General features: G+C 42.4%; 1 protein-coding gene across 4 annotated transcripts in view; it reads left to right on the plus strand.

Annotated features, from left to right (window-relative positions):
- Positions 1–19,741, plus strand: part of ARHGAP6 (Rho GTPase activating protein 6) — a 543,203-nt gene that overhangs the window by 245,841 nt on the left and 277,621 nt on the right. For 2 of the 4 annotated variants that reach the window (XM_070784356.1, XM_070784354.1), the window contains exon 1: positions 15,201–19,068. The exons of the other annotated variants lie outside the window; for them this stretch is intronic. Coding sequence is in view for 1 of the 2 variants with exons in the window: in XM_070784354.1 (XP_070640455.1) it covers positions 19,024–19,068 (45 nt within the window). In the remaining variant the exon portion in view is untranslated. Of the gene's footprint in view, positions 1–15,200; positions 19,069–19,741 lie in introns of those variants that run through there. 4 annotated transcript variants of the gene reach the window in all.

The raw sequence follows: 19,741 nt of genomic DNA on the forward strand, positions 1-19,741 counted from the left end.
AATTAGATTATGCTTTGAAAAGTCTATTTCATATTTTCAAGTTATATATTAATAGAAAACTGTCTTAGGATATCGTGTTTAAGGAGAGTATGAGCCTGGCTCTACACAACTGCAAGTGACAGCAACCAGGTTGTTGCCTTATAAGGGAACATCCTATATGAGATGAGATACACCTGAACCTCAGCTTAAATGCACTCAGAATATAAGAAGTCAGTTTCACAGTAGTGTACCAGAAGACTCAACAATGCCCAAAAGAGTGTAACTTTGAGTTGCATAGGTTTAGAATATTAGTATTATAGGCCTCAGTGCCTACCTATTAAGAGGCTATGGAGCCCTGCCCTTTGCCTTCAGACCCCAAAGTCTCCTTTCTTTGACTGTCTTTCTCACCAAAAATATGCTATCCTTTTGCCAAATGAAGAATGTTCTTCGCCATCTTTAGCATAACCATTCTCATCACAAAGAACTGTTTTTTGGAGCATTAACTACATGATGCACAATGTACTGTGGGCACAGAGAATTATGGAATATTTCTTCTCCATGAACAAGACATGATCAAGGGGAGGACAGGACAGAAGCAGTGAGAAAGTACAAAAAGATAAAAGAGCATGTACTAAGTGTTCAATGACAATGGATGAAATAGCAAACAATAAAACTGAAGGTTAAAATTTTAGTGAGGAGTTAGTAGGGAAAAAAAATACAATCAAAGATGGGAGTTTTCTTTTATCCATTAAGAATTACATTGAGAGGGTGGGAAGATTTGGGAGAATGGCAATGAAACATATAAAATATCATGTAGGAAACAAGTTGCCAGTCCAGGTTCGATGCATGATGCTGGATGCTTGGGGCTGGTGCACTGGGACGGCCCAGAGGGATGGTATGGGGAGGGAGGAGGGAGGAGGGTTCGGGATGGGGAGCGCATGTATACCTGCGGAGGATTCATTTTGATATTTGGCAAAACTAATACAATTATGTAAAGTTTAAAAATAAAATAAAATTGGAAGAAAAAAAAAAAAAAAAAAAAGAATTACATTGTTAGAAACAGGTTGCCAGAAACAGAACTGAAAGAATGTCTTAGAAAAGGTAGGTAGTAAGTTTTCTTACACACAAAACAAATGGAAGGATTGGGCTAGGATAGCAGTTCTACAATGTCATCAGTGTCTCGAGTTCTCTCTGTTTTGTCATTCCTAGTGCCAGCTTTGCTATTCAAGATTGTCTCATGATCACAAAATGTCTGCTATATATCCAGCCATCATGTCCATTTCTTGGACAGAAAGAATAAGGAAAAGGGGAGCTCAGAGGGTCATCCTTGCTGAGAGAGCTTCCTTTTAATAATTTCTTAGAAACCTTCCATCCAACGCTTGGTCTCTGATACCTTTAATTTTTTCAGCCAAGTTAATACCTGCCATAATTGGCACCTCCTCCATTGTCATGGCACCAACAAATAATAGAAGAATGGATACTGGATATATAGTAAGTTTTGGTATACAATTCCACTTTTGCTGATATTGAAAAATCAAAACCACATAGATCTTCTAAGCCAGAGGTGGACAAATGCCTATGGGCTAAATTCAGCCCACTGACTACTTTGGTAAAAAAACAGTTTCATTGGGACTCAGCCACACCCATTAATTTATGTATAGTCTATGAATGCTTTTGCATTGTCACAGCCGAGTTGAGTTGTGACAGAGACTGTCTGGCCTGCAAGACCAAAAATATTTTCCATCTGTCCCTTTATATGAAAACATTGCCAACCCCAATTCTAGACAGATAACCAAATGGAAAAATGGGCAAAAGAATGGAATGGACTCTGCAAAAGGGATCTCTGAAGACCAATACACACATGAAAAATGCTCTAACTCATTAGTCATCAGGGAGATGTTAATTAAAACCACAGTACAGAACCACTGAGTACCCATCAGAATGGCTCTAATTAAGGAAGAGTGAGAACTGATAATATCAAGTATTGCATTAATATGGGACAACTGGAATCCTCATACATTTCTGGTAGCAGTATAGGTTGGTACCAATACTTTGGGCAACTACTGAGCAGTACTGCTAAAGCAGAAATATATGTCCTCCCTATAATGGAGTCATTCTATTCTCAGGCATATACCCAACAGAAATGCCTACCTATGTTCACCAAAAACCATGTTCTAGAATGTTCTTATCAGCACTATTCATTAATAACCCTAGACTGGTAACATGCAATAGTGATGAAAGACACCAGATTGGGAAAAAAAAAAAAAGACCGTCCACTGCAGGATTCTATTGATCCAAAGTTCAGAAAAAAGGCAAATAAAATCTATGATGGTGTTGGTCAGGAGAGTGGTTCCTTTTAAGGGGTAAAGGTTGGGAGCAGGTTTTTCTTGTTCTAAGTAGTCTTTAAACAGGGATGTTCACTTTGCAAAATGCACTGTTACGCAGTTATGAATTCAGTACGTTCAGTTTATAAATGTATTATATCTCAGTAAGGAGCACCCCCATCCCCCCAGAAAAAACTCCATATCCTTTACATGATGGAAACCTTGCAGTGAGTAGTTAGTTTTCTATTAAAAGTGTTGCCCAGATGATGCGTTCTTCCTCATACAATCTCAGGAGTCTCCACAACTGGGGCAGCCCTTTGTTCGAGACTATGTTTGCATTCTAGTCTCAGTAACAAATGGGGCACATTTTCTGTTTCTGGCTTTCTGTGTTAGACTACATCCCCCCTGACAGTGTGGCCGCCTAGGTGGTCTCAGCTCCAAGCAGCCCCTGCCCAGGATAAGAAGGTTGTATCTAAGCTGCACTGGATTAACCCCCTGAGCAGACCCTGTGCCCCTGGGCTTTCTGGCCAAAGGAGAAAGTGAAGGCTGCAAGGTCAGCTGAATGTGTAATTCATGGATCCTAAGAAGGCCTTTTGGAAAGAGGGTTTCCCCCCATTTCTGTTTAGTCTTAACATTGTGAAGTTGTAAAGAGGCGCTGGAGACTGAGGGAGCTGTTTGTATGCTGTGTTGTCTGCCTCAACTGCACTCTCGAATTCTGGCTGGCTGCCCAGTCTTGTGTGGGAAGCTGCTTAAGATGTGTGTACTTCTCCAAAACATCAATTTTAGATTTTAAAAGGATTAAAATATTATTCCTCCAAAGCCAGAAACTTGGGCAGCTTTTAAAGGAGAAGTTCAGAAGCAATAGCCAGGTCTTTTTAAAGAATTACCCAAACTTTTGGCTGATTAGTTCAGTTCAGTTCAGTTGCTCTTTGTGACCCCATGGACCGCAGCATGCCAGGCTCCTCTGTCCATGGGATTCTCCAGGCAAGAATACTGGAGTGGGTTGCCATGCTCTCCTCCAGGGATCTTCCCGACCCAAGGGTCGAACCTGTGTCTCCTGCACTGCAGGCAGATTCTTTACCAACTGAACCACCACGGAAGTCATACAGACTAAATGAGCTAATATGTGAGGTACTCAGAAGACTTAGAAGTCACAGCCCATTAAAAAATTGATGCCATAAAAATAAATAACAGTTCAAGTTTGCTTCCTTGAAATGTCATAAGGCTTTTAAGACACCACAAAGTCATCGGACTCTAAGGGCCAAATGTAGACATGAGTGTTCTAGAATCTTCTGCTTTTCTCATCGCAGAGCACATGATGTGGTGTATAATTGAATCCAGTGTAGACATGTGCAAAGTCTATTCAAATTTGGAGTGATTTTGGAGGAACAGCGTGTGTCCAAAAGCAGGTTTATATTTGCAAGGCGAGGGCACAGGAAAAGCTTTTCTTTTGATGAGAATTAGAAAACCCCAATCAATGAGAGGGAAATACTTTGACAAATGATTTGAGACTAGTGAATACAAACACAACAAATGTTTGCTTTTGGTTATGATTTATATTGCTCTAGAAAAAATGGGAGTGGGGGGCTGACTTCTGCACACCAAATGAATCCCATATACCTTTACCCGAGACTTCTAGAAATAACAAAGGTGTGTCTCTGAAAGCTTAGATATGCGGAAAAAGAGAATCCAGTTTGGAAGTCTGCCTGCTCTGAACAGGCTGGTTTATCTTAGGCAAGTTGTCTGTCTGCTTCAGGGCTACAAATTAAATAAAATAATTGAGATGTTAATAGAAACAAATATATGAAAGATACATGTTTTAAGTCCAAAGGAAAGACTTGTAAAACTCCAGGAGGGTGAAGATGAATACTAAAAGTAGAAAAAAGATCAAACGAAATAAAGTGCTATTTTAGTTTTCTAAGTCAGGGGTCAGCAAAAATTTTCTGTAAGAGAATAGATGTGTTAGTCTGTTGGAAGCAGCCATAGATAAATACATATATGAATGGATGTGACTGTGCTCCAGGAAGACTTTATTTATGGATGCTGAAGTGTGAATTTCACATAATTTGAATGTCATCAAATATTATTCTTTTGATTTTTCTTTCAACCATTTAGAAATGTAAAAGCCATTCTTACTCCTATGCCAGATCTGAGACAAACATCTCCCCTTAGAACAAGCAAAACAAAAAAAATGTAGAAATACAACATGCCTTCCTTTTCAGGTTTTTTTGTAAATTATTTGAGTGATGGTTTTCTACCTTTGGTATTTTCCTGGATTTTTCTCTGATGCTTTATGCCCCTGCTAGAATGCTTTGTGCCCCTGTAACACTTTTTAACATCAGCTGTCATGCATATATTAAATGCTCATCATGAACTGAAATCCTGGGGACAGACTTCAGAGGAAAAAAGATATTAGCAATAGAAAGTGGTACAGAAGCTCCTCTATTTATGGAATTTCAGCTTGTGCACTTTCATAGATACAAACAAAACCATACTCTGGAATAAAGCCCTCTGGCTCTCTCCTCATCATCAAAATATGCACTAAGAGGTTCTGGGAGCTCTCTTTGTTTTTCTGCTTCCCTGCCCCACCCCCGACCTTGTTTTTCAATTTACCTAATATTTACAGTACTTCTGTTTGGTGCTGAGTTTTGCCATTAACCCCATCTTGTATGATAACCTCAGGGGAAATGAGAGAAGAAAATGCTAGTAAGAAGTAGAAGAAAGAAAGACAAGATAGAAATAATTTTTCAAAATCCAAATAGGTCAGAAAAATTGTTGCAAGTCCCTTGGCAGGAAGAATAGCTTTGAGGACAAAAAACCTCATCATGCAACCTGAGAGTTCTATACCTATGTGATAATAGCAAATGTCAATATAGAGTTTATATATGCTCAGCACGTTTCTGACTAACTGCTAAATACACACATGCTCATATACTAATTTAGTCCCCAGAAAAAGACGGTAATCAACAAATGATGTCATAAAATGATTGATGAAGCAGAGAGAAATTTAACTGTATGTCTGGGGATCAACATTTTAGACCTTTTTTTTTTTTAAATTGATTTACAGTTTTGTGTAAATTACTGCTATACAGCAAAGTGATTCAGTTACATACACGTTCTTTTTCATATTCTTTTCCGTTATAGTTTATTGAATGTAGTTCCCTGTGCTCTACAGTAGGACCTTGTTTATCTAGTCACTGTATAATAGCTTACATCTGCTCACCCCTGAACCTCCCACTCCATCCCTCACCCCCCGCCTTGGCGACCACAAGTCTGGTCTGTTCTCCATGTCTGTGAGTCTGTTTCTTTTTTGTAGATAGGTTCATTTGTGTCATATTTTAAAGTCCACATAAAGTGATATCATGTGGTATTTTTTGTTCTCTGTCTGGCTTCACTTAGTCTGATAATCTCTAGGTCCATCCATGTTGCCGCAAATGGCATTATTTGGTTCTTTTTATGGCTGGGTAGTATTCCACTGTATATATGTACCACATCTTCTTTATTCATTTATCTGTTGATGGGTATTTAGGTTGTTTCTGTCTTAGACCTATTTATGATAATCCAAGGGAAAGAAATAAATCCAATAAGTAAAATAAACTAGTTGTGAATGGTTCCATGGGTTTGCAGCTTTTGAAATTTATCCAAACTTAAAGTCCGTCACTAAATGACAACTGGAAATGCTAAAGCTGCTGAGAAATTCCCCATAGTGCAGAAATTCTCTGTATGAGCAGATTAACCACTTCAGAAGATTTTTAGCATATGAAATGAAATAAGTCTACTGTGGGCAAAGATGCCAGATATAGTATTTATCAGCGAGGAAGGGGGTAAGCTGGAGTATGAAGTCTTGGAAGATCAATTCATACTTCACTGGAAATACATCAGGGGCTGCCAGCTTCTACTCTGCTCGGGATATCTGGACATAGGAACAGTCATAAACAGCTTTTAGAGCTTAACAAGTTTTCAACCAAAAAGTATAGCGGACGCTTGCTGTTGGTACTCTGCCTGGAATATCTCAGATCTATTACCATTCTGTGTGTCTGTTCCATCCCCCCATTTCTGTGTGGTTTGCTTCTAATGACCAACATCTGTGAACGTCTTCCGAGGATTTCCTTTGGGATTCTTGAGCAGTTTCCCTGTACCCACAAAGAACAGGAAGTGCTTGGGAGTTTACATCACCCTGGGGCATCCCACAGCCCGTGATTGGTAGCTGTGAGAATATTTAAGCTCAGCTCCTTTGGCTTGAGGTGGGACAACTCCTAAGCTCCCCTCAGGATCAGACTGAGACTGAAATTCTGCCAGAAATCACACCATTACTTGACTTCCTCCCCTTTCATACCCTGTTATGCTTACCCCTTACCAGTTACTCCTGGGAACATGTACTTAATAAATCACTTACCCATGAATCCTTATCTTAGTGACTGTTTCTGAGGAACTCTACCTAAGGCAAGAAGCAACTGTATTATTAAGAAGAGACAGCATAGGGCCTTCATTTGGCATTGAAAGAATAAATGAAAGAATGAACTTAATGAATTAATAGATGCCAGTCTTTAACCTTGAACCACGCATGTTATAGTCAGGGAACAGCAAAGGGATAAAACATTAACTGCCATTTTAGACTTGCAGATCCTATAGTGAAACTCCTTACATGGTGCAGCCCCTTAAGCTGATGGTCATACAGGCTCATTCTAAATACTACTGGGAAGAGCACATCTCCACCTCCCAGAATAGCTGCCTCCTTCTCTTGCATTAGTCAATTTATTATAAAGACCTTCCATCTTTCTTTCCTTTCCTTTCTTCCCTCCCTCCCTTCTCTCTGTGTCTGTCTCTGTCTTTTGTAGTTTTATGGAGATAGAAAAGAATCCACCTCCAATGCAGAGACCTGGGTTCAATCCCTGGGTTGGGAAGATCCCCTGGAGGAGGGCATGGCAACCCACTCCAGTATTCTTCCCTGGAGAATCCCCATGTACAGAGGAGCCTGGAGGGCTACAGTCCATAGGATTGCAAAGAGTTGGACATGACTGAGTGACTAAGCACAGCACACAGCACAGAATTCACATTTCATACAATTCACCCATTTAAAGTGAATAATTCAGTGGTTTTTCATACATTGAGAGCTGTGCAACCATCCCCATAATTAATTTTAGAACACTGTTATCACCCCAAAAAGAAACTGTGGGCCCTCTAGCTATCAACCCTCTCTGCTCCCCAACCCCTTCTGTCCCCAGCCCTACACAGCCATGGATCTACTTTTGGTAGCTTTTCCTGTTCTGAACATTTTGTGTACATGGAATCATGTAATATGTGGTCTATTGTGACTGGATGCTTTCACTTAGCATAATGTTTTCAAGATTCATCCATGTTTTAGCATATGACAGCATTTCATTCCTTTTTATGACCAAATAGTGTTCCAGTGTATGGATAGACCACATTTGATTTATCCGCTCATCAGTTGATTAACATTGGAGTTGTCTCTACCTTTGGCTATTGTAAATAATACTGCTATGAACATAAGTGTACAAGTTTTTGTGTGGACATATGTTTTCATTTCTCTTCATTGTGCACCTAGGAGTGGAATTGCCAGGTCAAATATAGAAAGTTGTTTCTTATGCTGAGCCAAAATCTGTTTCTTCATAATTTCCACTCTTGATCCTGGTCCAGCCTTCTGGAGAAAGCTGACCAAGCTTTCCTTTCTTAAACATGACATCTCCTCAAATCGTTCATCATTGTGCTCATGTTCATCTTCAACTTTCCCAGACTGAATTTTCTTTGTTCTTTTGATCAGACCACTGTAAAAATGAGACTTCACAGAAATGCAAAATGATAGCCTTGAAGCTGTCACATTGTCTGTTATGATGTACAAAACAGCTCTCTTTTGTTCCAAATCTCAGACTGTCCCATCAACCATAAGGAACTAGTGGCCGACAACTTTGCTTTGCCAAGACAGGTGACAAAGAATTATTTCTAGGTAGGAAGTTTTTTTTTTTTTTCAATAGTATCTGAAGGAATTTTTCCCTTTGGAATATCTAAAAGGACTAAAAATTTGTGTAATTTATACATGTTTGTCGTTTCTGGACATGTTAATGTGAGAAAGTGAGTCTCATGTCTTGAAAAATAAAATTTAACAGAGATCAGTTATCCCTAAAAGCTTTGAAACAAATAATGTATAGCATTCTTTTTACTTTTAGTCATGAAGACACTGAAAAGAAAACTTGACAAAACTACAGGAAAATGTAACAAGTCACTCAGCAGGCTCTGGGTTATGATCAACGAGGTCAAACGTTATGTTCATTTCTTTTTCAGTAATTACGAATGAATCCGATTCTTGCTTGTTTTTTCAAACATTTAGAGATATTTTCCACCTTCTTTCAACATTAAATCCAGAGCTCTGGGTGGGTTCTGACATTGTCTTATGCCAGCCGCTTGACCTTGAACAAGTCATTCAGCCTTTCTAAGCATTACTTTCTGCATCTTACTCTCATGATGGCATTGGTTCTCACACTATGTTGTACATGACAACAATCAAGGGATCTTGCTAAAAATATTATTCCCGAGGTGGTGCTCTAAGAAATTCTGATTCAACATGTTTTGGGGAGGTCTACACAGTCTATTTTTTTTAAATCCCACCCCAAGTGATTCTGATGCATGTGTTCCTAAAGACCGTATTTTCAGAAACACTGATTAGCTATTTCTTCCTGATCCCTTTTCCTTTTGTCCTGTCTTCTGCTGAAAAGGAGAAGTCTTATTGTCTTTCCAGGTAATATCTTTCCATGTATGTTGTGTCCATGAACATGAAGAAAGATGGCAACCAAGCTTGAAATAAGCAAATGTCCTAGTCTAACACATAGAATTCTGATATATTAGGATTATTGTGACCAGAAGGACAACTGTATCCATAAAGTAGGGTTTGTCAACCTTGGCAGTATAAACATTTGGGACCAGATCATTCTTTGTTTTGTATATGTGTGTGTTGGTGGGGGGCGGGTAGGGATTGTCTTGTTCACTGTGGAATTAAATATCACTAGCCACTACCTCGGAGAAGGCGATGGCATCCCACTCCAGTACTCTTGCCTGGAAAATCCCATGGACGGAGGAGCCTGGTAGGCTGCAGTCCATAGGATTGTGAAGAGTCGGACACGACAGAGCGACTTCAATTTCACTTTTCACTTTTATGCATTGGAGAAGGAAATGGCAACCCACTCCAGTATTCTTGCCTGGAGAATCCCAGGGACGGGGGAGCCTGATGGGCTGCCATCTATGGGGTTGCACAGAGTCGGACACGACTGAAGTGACTTAGCAGCAGCAGCAGCAGCAGCAGCCACTATCTACTGATTACCAATAGGACATCCCCTAGTGTGTCTCCAGACCCTGCTAGATGTCCTTTGGCAGACAATGTTGTCCCTGGTTGAGAACCACTTTTTTAGAGCATGGTCCCAAAGAAAAAGAATCAAGAAATTAAACTTGGCTCCATTGCACAGCAAGGCAAAGAAGGCAATGCTAAACCATTGATGTCCGACCTTTACGTGTCAAGCATTCCTTGGAGATCTGGAGCTCTGGCCCATGCTCTCTATTTGGTGGATTAATGGGATACAGATAGTTTAGGTGACTTGGCAAGCAAAGGACACTCTGTTTCATTCTCCTCATTTTATTACACTCCTAACAGCGAACTCTTTAACGTTTGCCTTATATGTTCTGCTCCCTATAAAAAATTTAAATCACGATCATAAAATAGATTAATTAGGGGAGGGGAACTGATACGTGTGGAATTGCCTGAAATGGGTGTCATCATTCATAATACTGAAACTCCAAAACCGGGGATTTTTGAGGATGTAACAGTGGTTTCCTTGGGTGACTAGTCAAGTGCTCTAAATGACTCTAATAATAGCTGCCAGTTTTGATCATGCAAATGGTCAGTTTTTGTACCCTCTGTTAGCCTTTTGACATGCTATGCTGAGTGGAAACCCACTTGCATGTAAGTTCCAAAACTCAGTCCTACTCTTCCACTCTAGGGAAATGTCTCCTTGTTTTCTTTGTTGGCACAAGACCCACTCCACTAAAAGAAAATGTGTTGTTGGTGTGAGGTGTACTGCTAAGTGGAAATTATTAACGAGTGAATTTCTTATGTCTATGAAGTATTTGTTTCTCAACCTCTGTACCCTTGATGTTTGGGGCAGGCTAGTTCTCTGTGGTGGGAATGTTGTGCACTGTAGGATGTTTAGCAACATCCCTTGCTTCTACCTACTAGATATAAGTGGCACCCCCACAAAGCTGGGTCAGTAAAAAGTATCTCCAGACATAACCGTGTGTCCTCTTGGGGGAAAATTGTCCCCACTGAGAACCACTGGCCTAGGAGGTATGGATGGGGCATTGGCAGCGTCTTCCTCCCCTCTTCATAAGAAGACACCACAGCGATCTAATGAATGAATCTGACTTATCAAAGAGTCTCTGCTTTGAAACACACTGGAATGGCCTGTGAAGAGATTTGGACCCAACTTCATTTACATCTCAGCCCCACCATTTACCAGATGTGCGAAACAAGTGAAGCACTCTCATGAATAAAATGGAGATAATCGTACTCTCCTCACACAATTATTCTGACGATCTAGATTTGCTATTTGTAAAGCCTCTGGTTGAACAAAGGGCCAGCGATGTAGGTGCTCAATAATTAGTGGAATTGCTATCATCCAAATTAGCACCTGCAGCATTGGATTGTCATGAGTGTTCTATAGGCTTTACATGCTTGCCACACCATGCAGAGGAAAGGAGGTTGTAATTGGTTGGGTGGAGATAACAGAATAACATCAAATTGTGGATATGACGAAAGTAGTTTCTTGATTCTCCAACTATTTCTTGGGAAATCATAACTAGAGGGAATACAGTCTCTGTTTTTTGTCTGTTTGTTTTTTGTTTTTTACCTAATGAGCCTGAAATAGAAAACTTATTTTAGAAGCATCTCTCTGTGGATACTTTTTTAGGGCACTCTCCTTGGCTCCAAGTCACTGAGTAGCAATTCTTCAGTGAAAAATATCAAAATGGCGAGAAAAGGGCAAACCAGTGATGCTAAACTGACCCAGTGAACAAAAGCAATGGTCACTTTTGTTTTCAGCCACACCTTCTTTCCCTGCATCCATAGATCATCAGATTCGCAGTTCCAGTTGTGGATGCATAGCTTCTTGATATTCTCTGTAGTAGGGGTCAAGGTTGAGGGCAAGAGTTCTGAGTGATGCTCTCTCCTCTGTCCTATATCACCACAGCCCCAGGCATCATTCTTGGGACCTCCAGGAATTACTCAGTCACTGGTCATTGGACCAGGTCTGTCTTTGGCTGGTCTCTCTCTAATGTACCTGGAGAGAGGAATGGGGCACTTCATTCTTCCTTGGATCTGTCCCATCCCCATATCCCTGTTAAGGTTAAAAGGAAGGAGGGAAGATTATGGCTGTGGAACAAAATGATAATTCCTTAAGTGGCCCTTATATTTATAGTTTGGTTGCTGAGGTTTGCCCCCACTATACTGTATGCTGAACTTCTGCCTAAAAATAGATCCTCCTTCACTCAGAAGATTAACTGGTACATCCATTACTGTTACCCACACATGTGGATGGACTCAGCAATAGTGTTTCCAATGCTATGACCCTAGCACAGCTGGTAGGTCTTTCTTCATTTGCAAGAGACATGTGATTTTGGACAAGAAGGACCTTATGCCTGCTTCCCCATTTCTCCTTCCCGATCCTGGAGTTTGATTTCCTGAATTTTATCTTCATAGCCCCATGAGAAAACCTAGAAGAGAGACAATTTTAAACTGTATTCAGCCTTTATATAAACTATGTTCAGTCTATTTATACTGTAGTGTAAATAAAGACTCTAATTGGTATGATCAGTTTGGAAAACTGTCGGGCATTGTCCAGTAAAGTTGAAGGTATGCATGCCTATGAGCCAGCAGTTCTGTTTCCAGGTTTGCACCCTATTCAAGGGCGGGCACATGTGCGCAAGGAGATAGGTATACTGATGTTCAAGCCGTGTGTTTTCAGTAGTCCAAAACTGAAAAAGACACTAATGTCCACCAGCAGTAAACACAGCCAATGGACTACTAGACAGCAATGGGAATGAACAAACCATAGCTACATGTGACAACATGGAAGAACGTTAGAAACATGATGTTGAGTAAAAGAAGCCAGATGCAGTAAAAATGTAATTATGAATCCATTTATATAAAATTGGAAAGAAGGCAACACTAAGCTCTAAAATTTGTAAACACATAACTTCCTAAAAAATAGTAGTCCTCAAATAGGGGTGATCATGCCTCCCTGCCTGCAGGGGACATTTTCAGTGTCTAGAGATACTTTGGCTTGTCACAACTGCAGGAAGGAGATAATACTTTCATTTGGTGGGTAGATGCCTGGGATGCTGCTAAACATCCTGTGATGCACAGGATGGCCTCCACAACACAGAATTATTGGTATGACACCAAAATCACAAGCAAAATCAAAGCAAAAATAAACTATTGAGACTTCATGAAGCTAAAAACTTGTGAACAGAGAAAGAAACAATCAACAAAACAAAAAGGAAATCTAAAGGACAGGAGAAAATACTTGCAAACCACATATCTGATAAGGGGTTAATATCCAAAATAGAGAAGGAACTCTAAGAACTCGGTAGCAAAACAAAAATGTATCTGATTAAAAAATGTGCAAAGGACCTGAATAGATGTTTTTCCAAAGAAGACATACAGATGGCCAACAGGCACATGAAAAGATGCTCAGCGCCACTATCAGGGAAATGCAAATAAAAACCATAATGAGGTATCACCTTATACCTGTTAGGATAGCTGTTATAAAAAAGACAAGAGGTAAAAAGTGTTGGCAGGAATGTAGAGAAAAGGAGCACTAGTACACTGTTAGTGAGAATGGAAATTGGCACAGACATTATCAAAAACAGTATGAAGGCTCCCCCCAAAATTTAGAATTAAAAACAGAACTACCACATGATCCAGCAATCCCACTTCTGTGTATATATCCAGAAGAATTGAAATCAGGGTCTCTAAGAGACATCTGCATTCCCATGGTCACTGTAGCATTATTCACAATAGCCAAGCTATGAAAACAACCTTAGTGTCCATCTACATGGATGAATGGATAAAGAAAATATGGTGCATATATGTACAATGGAACGTTATTCAGCCACAAAAATTCCTACCATTTGAGACATTAATAGACCTTGAAGGAATTCTGTTAAGTGAAACAAAGCAGAGAAACACAAATACTGTATGATCTCACTTACTTGTGGAATCTAAAAAACCTGAATTCAGAAATAGAGAATAGATTGCTAGTTACCAGGGACCGGCAGTGGGGGGATGAGGAGGTGTTGGTCAAAGGATTAAAAACTTGTGGCTATGAAATAAATTTTGAGAGATCTAATGTGCAGCATGGTGACTTTAGGTAACAGGACTGTACTGTACACTTGAAAGTTGCTAAGAGGGTAGATCTTAAATGTTCTCATCACACACACAAAATTGTTCACTGTGTGAAGTGATGGAGGTGTTAAGTAATCTTATGATCATCATTTCACAATATGTGTGTGTATCAAGTTACCACACTGTACACCTTAAATTTGCACCATGTCAGGTATAGCTCAGTAAAGCTGGTGGGAGGATTATTGGTCCCCAAGTGTCAGAAGTGCTGAGACTAAGAAACCCTGCTATAAAAGGGAAGCAAATAACTCTGTTAAAGACAAGACTGTGTCTGCCCCTGGTCTGGGGTTGAGGGGAGGGTGTTATAATGCAGCCGAAGGACACTAGCAATATTCTATTCCTGATCTCAGTGATGGTTAGATGGGTATATGTTTTGCAATAATTCATTTAGCTGCACATTGTATGTTATTAATTTTTCTGTTTCAAAAATTTAAAAATACTCTTGGAGGTGGGTTGACAGGATAAGTAGGATGGAAGAGTATTGGAGGTGGGTTTGGAGGAAGAGGTTCCCCACCAAGAGGGTCCCATACCTGCTCTGTCCACGACAGGGCTGGGTGTGCAAGAAGGGCCTCGTCCTCTGATCTAAGTGCATTTTAGTTCTCGCATGGGCCTTTGGCTCCTCCTACACCCTGAAGCTGAATTTGCTTTCATGGATTTAGATAAAGTTTTCCTTTAAAAAATGTAATCACCCTTGGGTTGGCATGAAATGTGGAAAATATTAACTCAGTTTATAGGCAGGCAGAGTAAATGCAAACAGGGATTTTAATTTAAATGTCCTGGCCGAGAGGGCAGCTGTCAGTACTGGAAATGCTGTAATATTTGGGGATAGGAAGTCATGAAAATGCCATTGATAGCGTGACATATTTTCTCTTAAAAGTGATGCTAGTAGAGGAACTCCTAGACATTATTTTTGAGTCCTCTCTGGGGAACACTGTAAACATCAGAGAAATTTATTTTAAAAAAAGATGACTAACCAAAAGAGAGCATTAGCTCATCAGGCTCTTAACCTAACCAGTGAATGATATGAACTTCAGCCTTTTCTGAAGTGAGGTTTTTATGTGTTCTCTTTGTCGCCCTCCATCACCCCAAAAGATCAAACCTGAATTTTGAAACCACCTGCCATTTAATGAATAGGTTAATTGACCTAGAACAATAACTGCAAATTATACGCACTTAGAATATTTATTGAATAAGTAACCTAGTTAATAGTTAAATAACATGGGAAGGATACTTGGAAGTAGAGATGTGCAAAAAAGAATTTTTTCTTGCTGCTGCTGCTAAGTCACTTCAGTCGTGTCCGACTCTGTGCGACCCCATAGACGGCAGCCCACCAGGCTCCCCCGTGGTGTTTAAAATACACCTTTAAATAGATTCAAATAAAAATAATGTGTGGAATTCAAATTGTTTAAGATTTTTATTAAATTATAGTTGATTTACAATGTTTCAGGTATACAGCAAAGTGATTCAGTTACACATATATATGCACACATATATTCTTTTTCAGAATCTTTTATATTATAGGTTATTACAAGGTATTGAATATAGTAATATGCATCTGTTAACCCCCGGTTCCTAATTTATCCCTCCCCCTTCTCCTTTGGTAACCATGTTTGTTTTCTACTCTTTCTGTTTTGTAAGTAAGTTCCTTTTTATCATTTTTTAAGACTCCATATATCTGGGAGTTAGTGATGGACAGGGAGGCCTGGTGTGCTGCGGTTCGTGGGGTCACAAAGAGTCGGACACGACTGAGCTACTGAACTGAACTGAACTGAATATAAGGGATATCATATGATTAAGTTGTTCAAGATTTAGCAGACCTCTTAGAGTTCTACACAATCTTTTAGATTCTTTGTCAAGTCTCGAAGAAATGGATTGAGAACTGAAGAGGTGCATAACTCACTCAGAGATGAATTGAAGAGTCTTGCAGCATGGACTGATGATTTCTTTTCTTAGATGCTTTGTCCTATCTCCTCAAACCTTTCAAACACAGAAAAAAAAAAAAAAAAAACAACAACCCTGTTGCCCTTGAAAATTTAAGTCCAACTTAGCAATGACAGTTTAGCAAGAAATCTGCTAGCAGACAGAAGTCATTCCTAAAGTGTAAGTACACAGTTTGGGGAGTGATGAATTATTTTGGGCTTACAACAATGCTGTTTAGTGACTTAATAAATTTTTCAAAGACAGAGTACAAACAAACTAAGATCTAAGATAACCCAATTTTGACCTGGAGGTGGCATCATGTTCAAGGATAATGATCAAAGCACTATGTTTAAGTTTTTTTTTTTTTTAATCCAGGAACCCAATTATTATGGTGTGTATGTAGATAGATAGATAATGAAATTTTTTTTTTAGGGAAAGGGATTTTTAGCTTTGAGAGCTTAATGGCAGGTGTAACAGAGGAAGAAGTCATCAGGCTAGAGAGCTCCTCTTTCTAAATAGAGCACCAGGAAGCAGAGGTCGACATGGGGCATTTGCATATGCATCCCCTCCTTTGGCTGGCCCTCCAGCAGCACTCTGTTAAGGGTGCCGGGTAGTGAAGCTTGTACTGCTTCTCCTTGTTCTGAGGGTCTTTGATGACATAGCTCTAAGGGTTGCTTTCAGCAGCGGAGCAGAGTGAAAGTGAAGAGGGGACTTTAATGTGTTGTCTTTCCAGCTCTGCCTGGACGTGTCTGAGAGTAGGGAGGGCCTCTAAGGTGACTAGGTTCACTCTTTTCACCCACTCTGCAGAGGCAAAGGTGATCTGAGCAAGGCAGGCTGTAGGGAGGAGGAAAGTGAAGTCCCTCAGTCGTGTCCGACTCTTTGAGACCCCATGGACGGTAGCCTTCCAGACTTTGCAGTCCATGGGATTTTCTAGGCAAAAATACTAGATTGGGCTGCCATTTCCTTCTCCATGGGATCTTCCCAACCCAGGGATTGAACCCAGGTCTCCTGCATTGCAGACAGACGCTTTACCCTCTGAGCCACTAGGGAAGCCTGCAGGGAGGAGGAGACCTGGGCAAATGGTGAAACTGACTTTCTCTTAAGACTGGTAGCACTCTGGCTGGAAGTTCCTGGTTTGGGCAGGGGGATGAGTTTAAATTTATTTTTGTTTCTTTGCTATTACAGTATAAAATACACATGGTGAAGGGTGTAAATTGCCCAAATCTGAACTGTACCATTCAGTGAATTTTTACACATGGGTGTCCTTGGGTAGCTGTCATACAGAATAGGATACAGAACATTTTCAGAACCCTAAAAGGTTCCCTTGCATCCCCTTCCCAGTGAGTACCACCTCCCCATCTTGGAAATCATGATTCTGGCTGCTATTGCCAGAGATCACATTTCCCTATTTAAGTTCAACATGTGAATTTCAACTTCTGAATAAATAAATGGAATCTTACAGTATGTTCTCTTTTTCAGTCTGATTTCTCTCTCTGAACACAGCGTTTGTGAGAATAATCCATGTTGTTGTGTCCAACAGTAGCATTTTCCTGTCATTGCTGAGCAGTGTGTATTCCCTTATATGGAGAGACCAAGGTTGGTTCATCACGCACCAGTTGATGGACATTTGGATAGTTTCCATATTGGTGATTCTGTTTAATGATATTATGAACATTCTTGTCCATGAGAAGGACACTGGCATCCCTTTCTCTATATATTTACAAGTGGGGTCAGAGGGCAGGCATATGGTCAGCTCTAGAAGATGCAGTCTTACAGTTTTCCAGGCAGATGCACTGTCATGGTATCTAGTAGCAGATTCTTTAGGACACCTGAACCCCTGGCTTCACATTCTCACAGCTGTGAAGAATTGACACATGTGCATGCACGCTCAGTTGTGTCTGACTCTCTGCGACCCCATGGACTGTAGCCCACCAGGCTCGTCTGTCCATGGGACTGTCCAGGCAAGAATACTGGAGTGGGTTGCCATTTCCTTCTGCACAGGATCTTCCCTATCCAGAGATGGAACCTGTGTCCCCTGCATTGGCAGGGGGATTGTTTACCACTGAGCCACCTGGGAAGCCCCGAATTGACACAAGCCACTCACAAATCCATCCTCTACTTGATAGCCACCCCTCTTGGGCTTGGAATGAATGATTTCACAGAGTCTGGAGTTTCTCTACTCTGGTCCCAATCCCTACCTTTGTCCAGATGTAGCTTGTGAGAGGCTGCTGGCAAATCACAGAATATCAGGCCTGGGGAGGGACCTTGGCGCTCAAAGTGTAGGCTTCCACCAGGATATTGAGAAGTAGAAGTCAGTTTTAGGTGGCCTTGTGAATCTGCAGTGTGTGCTAAAATCATTCGGTTAATCTGGCAGCATTTGCAAATAGTGTGCGTTTCTTCTCTTTCCAAATCCTCGCTGTGTTGTTTTCTGATTTGCTAAGACAAAGAAAGGAGGGTTCCGAGCACTCCCCCCACCCCCAACTCAGCTCCATCCTGGCACCCACGCTAGTCTTCAGTGCCAGCTGAATTCCTGCAGATTTTCCAGGACTCCCCCGTGCCGCCGGGTTCTCTAGACATGCCCAGGTCCTGCACGCCCTCTGGGACTCAGTTGGCCCGAAGTGGTGTGGCCGAGCAAGCCTCCAGCCCGGCCTGCCTCTCCCCAACAGCTCCCCGAGGCAGCTGACTTGGCCCCTCTCCGGCCTGCCCCCTCCAGAGGTTCCCGCCACTGAGATTCTCTCAGAGGAAGGCTTTCCAAAGACTGAAACTCCACCCTCGCCGGGGGCCGGTTCCGAATCGGCTTTCGGCGTCAGGCCCACACCTCCTTCAAAGTTAGTCGAAGTCTCTTTCTTGGAAACCCAAGCTCTCTCCCTCTCGCTGGTGGTGAAGGCGTTAGCAGCCCCGGCCCTGGCATCCCGGAGCCCGTGGGCTCGGGGAGGGGCGGGGGTGGCAGGAGTTCGGAGCGCCGGCCGCCCTGACACCTGTCGTGGGCGCGCTCGGTCGCTGTAGCCCCCAAACAGCTGGCAGCGGCGGTCGAGACTGGGGCCCGGCAGGAGCGGAAGGAATTAAACGCCCGCCCATCGAATTTGACTCGGCCTCTCCCTCCTCCTCCTCCTCCTCCTCCTCCTCCTCCCCCTTCGCCGTCGCCTCTTCCCTGTCCCCACCGGCTCCGCGGCGGGACGCTGGTGCCCCGGACGCTTTGCACCGCGCTCTGGGCGCAGGGAGCAGGGCTCGAGTCCGGGGGCTGCCCGAGGATGGCGGTAAAATAGGGGGACCCCGAAGAGGCGCCACGACCCCAGCCTGAGCCCCAGAGCCTGCTACTCCTCCCCCGGTGGCGACATGGGGGACCCGGTGAACCGCGAGAAACCGCAGCTGCACTATGCGGTGAGTGTCCCGGCGCGCGCAGAGGCGACAGGGGGCGCCACACGGCCGACCTGCGGGGACGGCGCGGAGTTGAAAGGATCCGGGGCTCCGCAGAGGTCCTCGGTGTGTGATTGGGGCGGGGGGCGTTGGAGAGTGCCGCCTGCATCACCCCGAGTGTCACCTGTTCAGAAACTCGGATGCCCCTTAGAAGGGGAACCCCCACTCCCAGAGCCCGTGGTCCTCTGCCCCGCGCAGTAGTCACTGCGTTTGGGGTAGGGGACTGGACCTTGCCGCCGCCTCTCTGGCCAAGGCTGAGAAATGGGACTCCCGGGGCTGGGCCCAGGTTCGCCCACCCAGTCTTTGGTGAGATACACCGCAAGAACCCACAGAGAACTGGACTGGAGGCTGGGCGGCTTGGCGATCCCAGCGTGTGACCAGTGGACCCTCCGGAGAAGCCCTGCAAGGCGCTTTGGGGTGCCTCTGGTTTGCTCCTTGGAAAGGGGGCGTGCATTTCCCTAGGAGTTTGTAGCGGGACACAAGGTTGCACATTTTCTGATTTAATATAAGAAGGTGGTAGGGTGTCATGTGTTGGTGGCCTCTCTTCCTGTTGCCTCAAATATTGCACATTTCTTGGGGTCCTACTGTATGCCAGGCACTGCGCAGAGCTGGGGACCGCAGGACACACGAGACATAA

Source organism: Bos indicus, chromosome X, assembly GCF_029378745.1.
Source record: "Bos indicus isolate NIAB-ARS_2022 breed Sahiwal x Tharparkar chromosome X, NIAB-ARS_B.indTharparkar_mat_pri_1.0, whole genome shotgun sequence".
NCBI lineage: Eukaryota > Metazoa > Chordata > Mammalia > Artiodactyla > Bovidae > Bos > Bos indicus.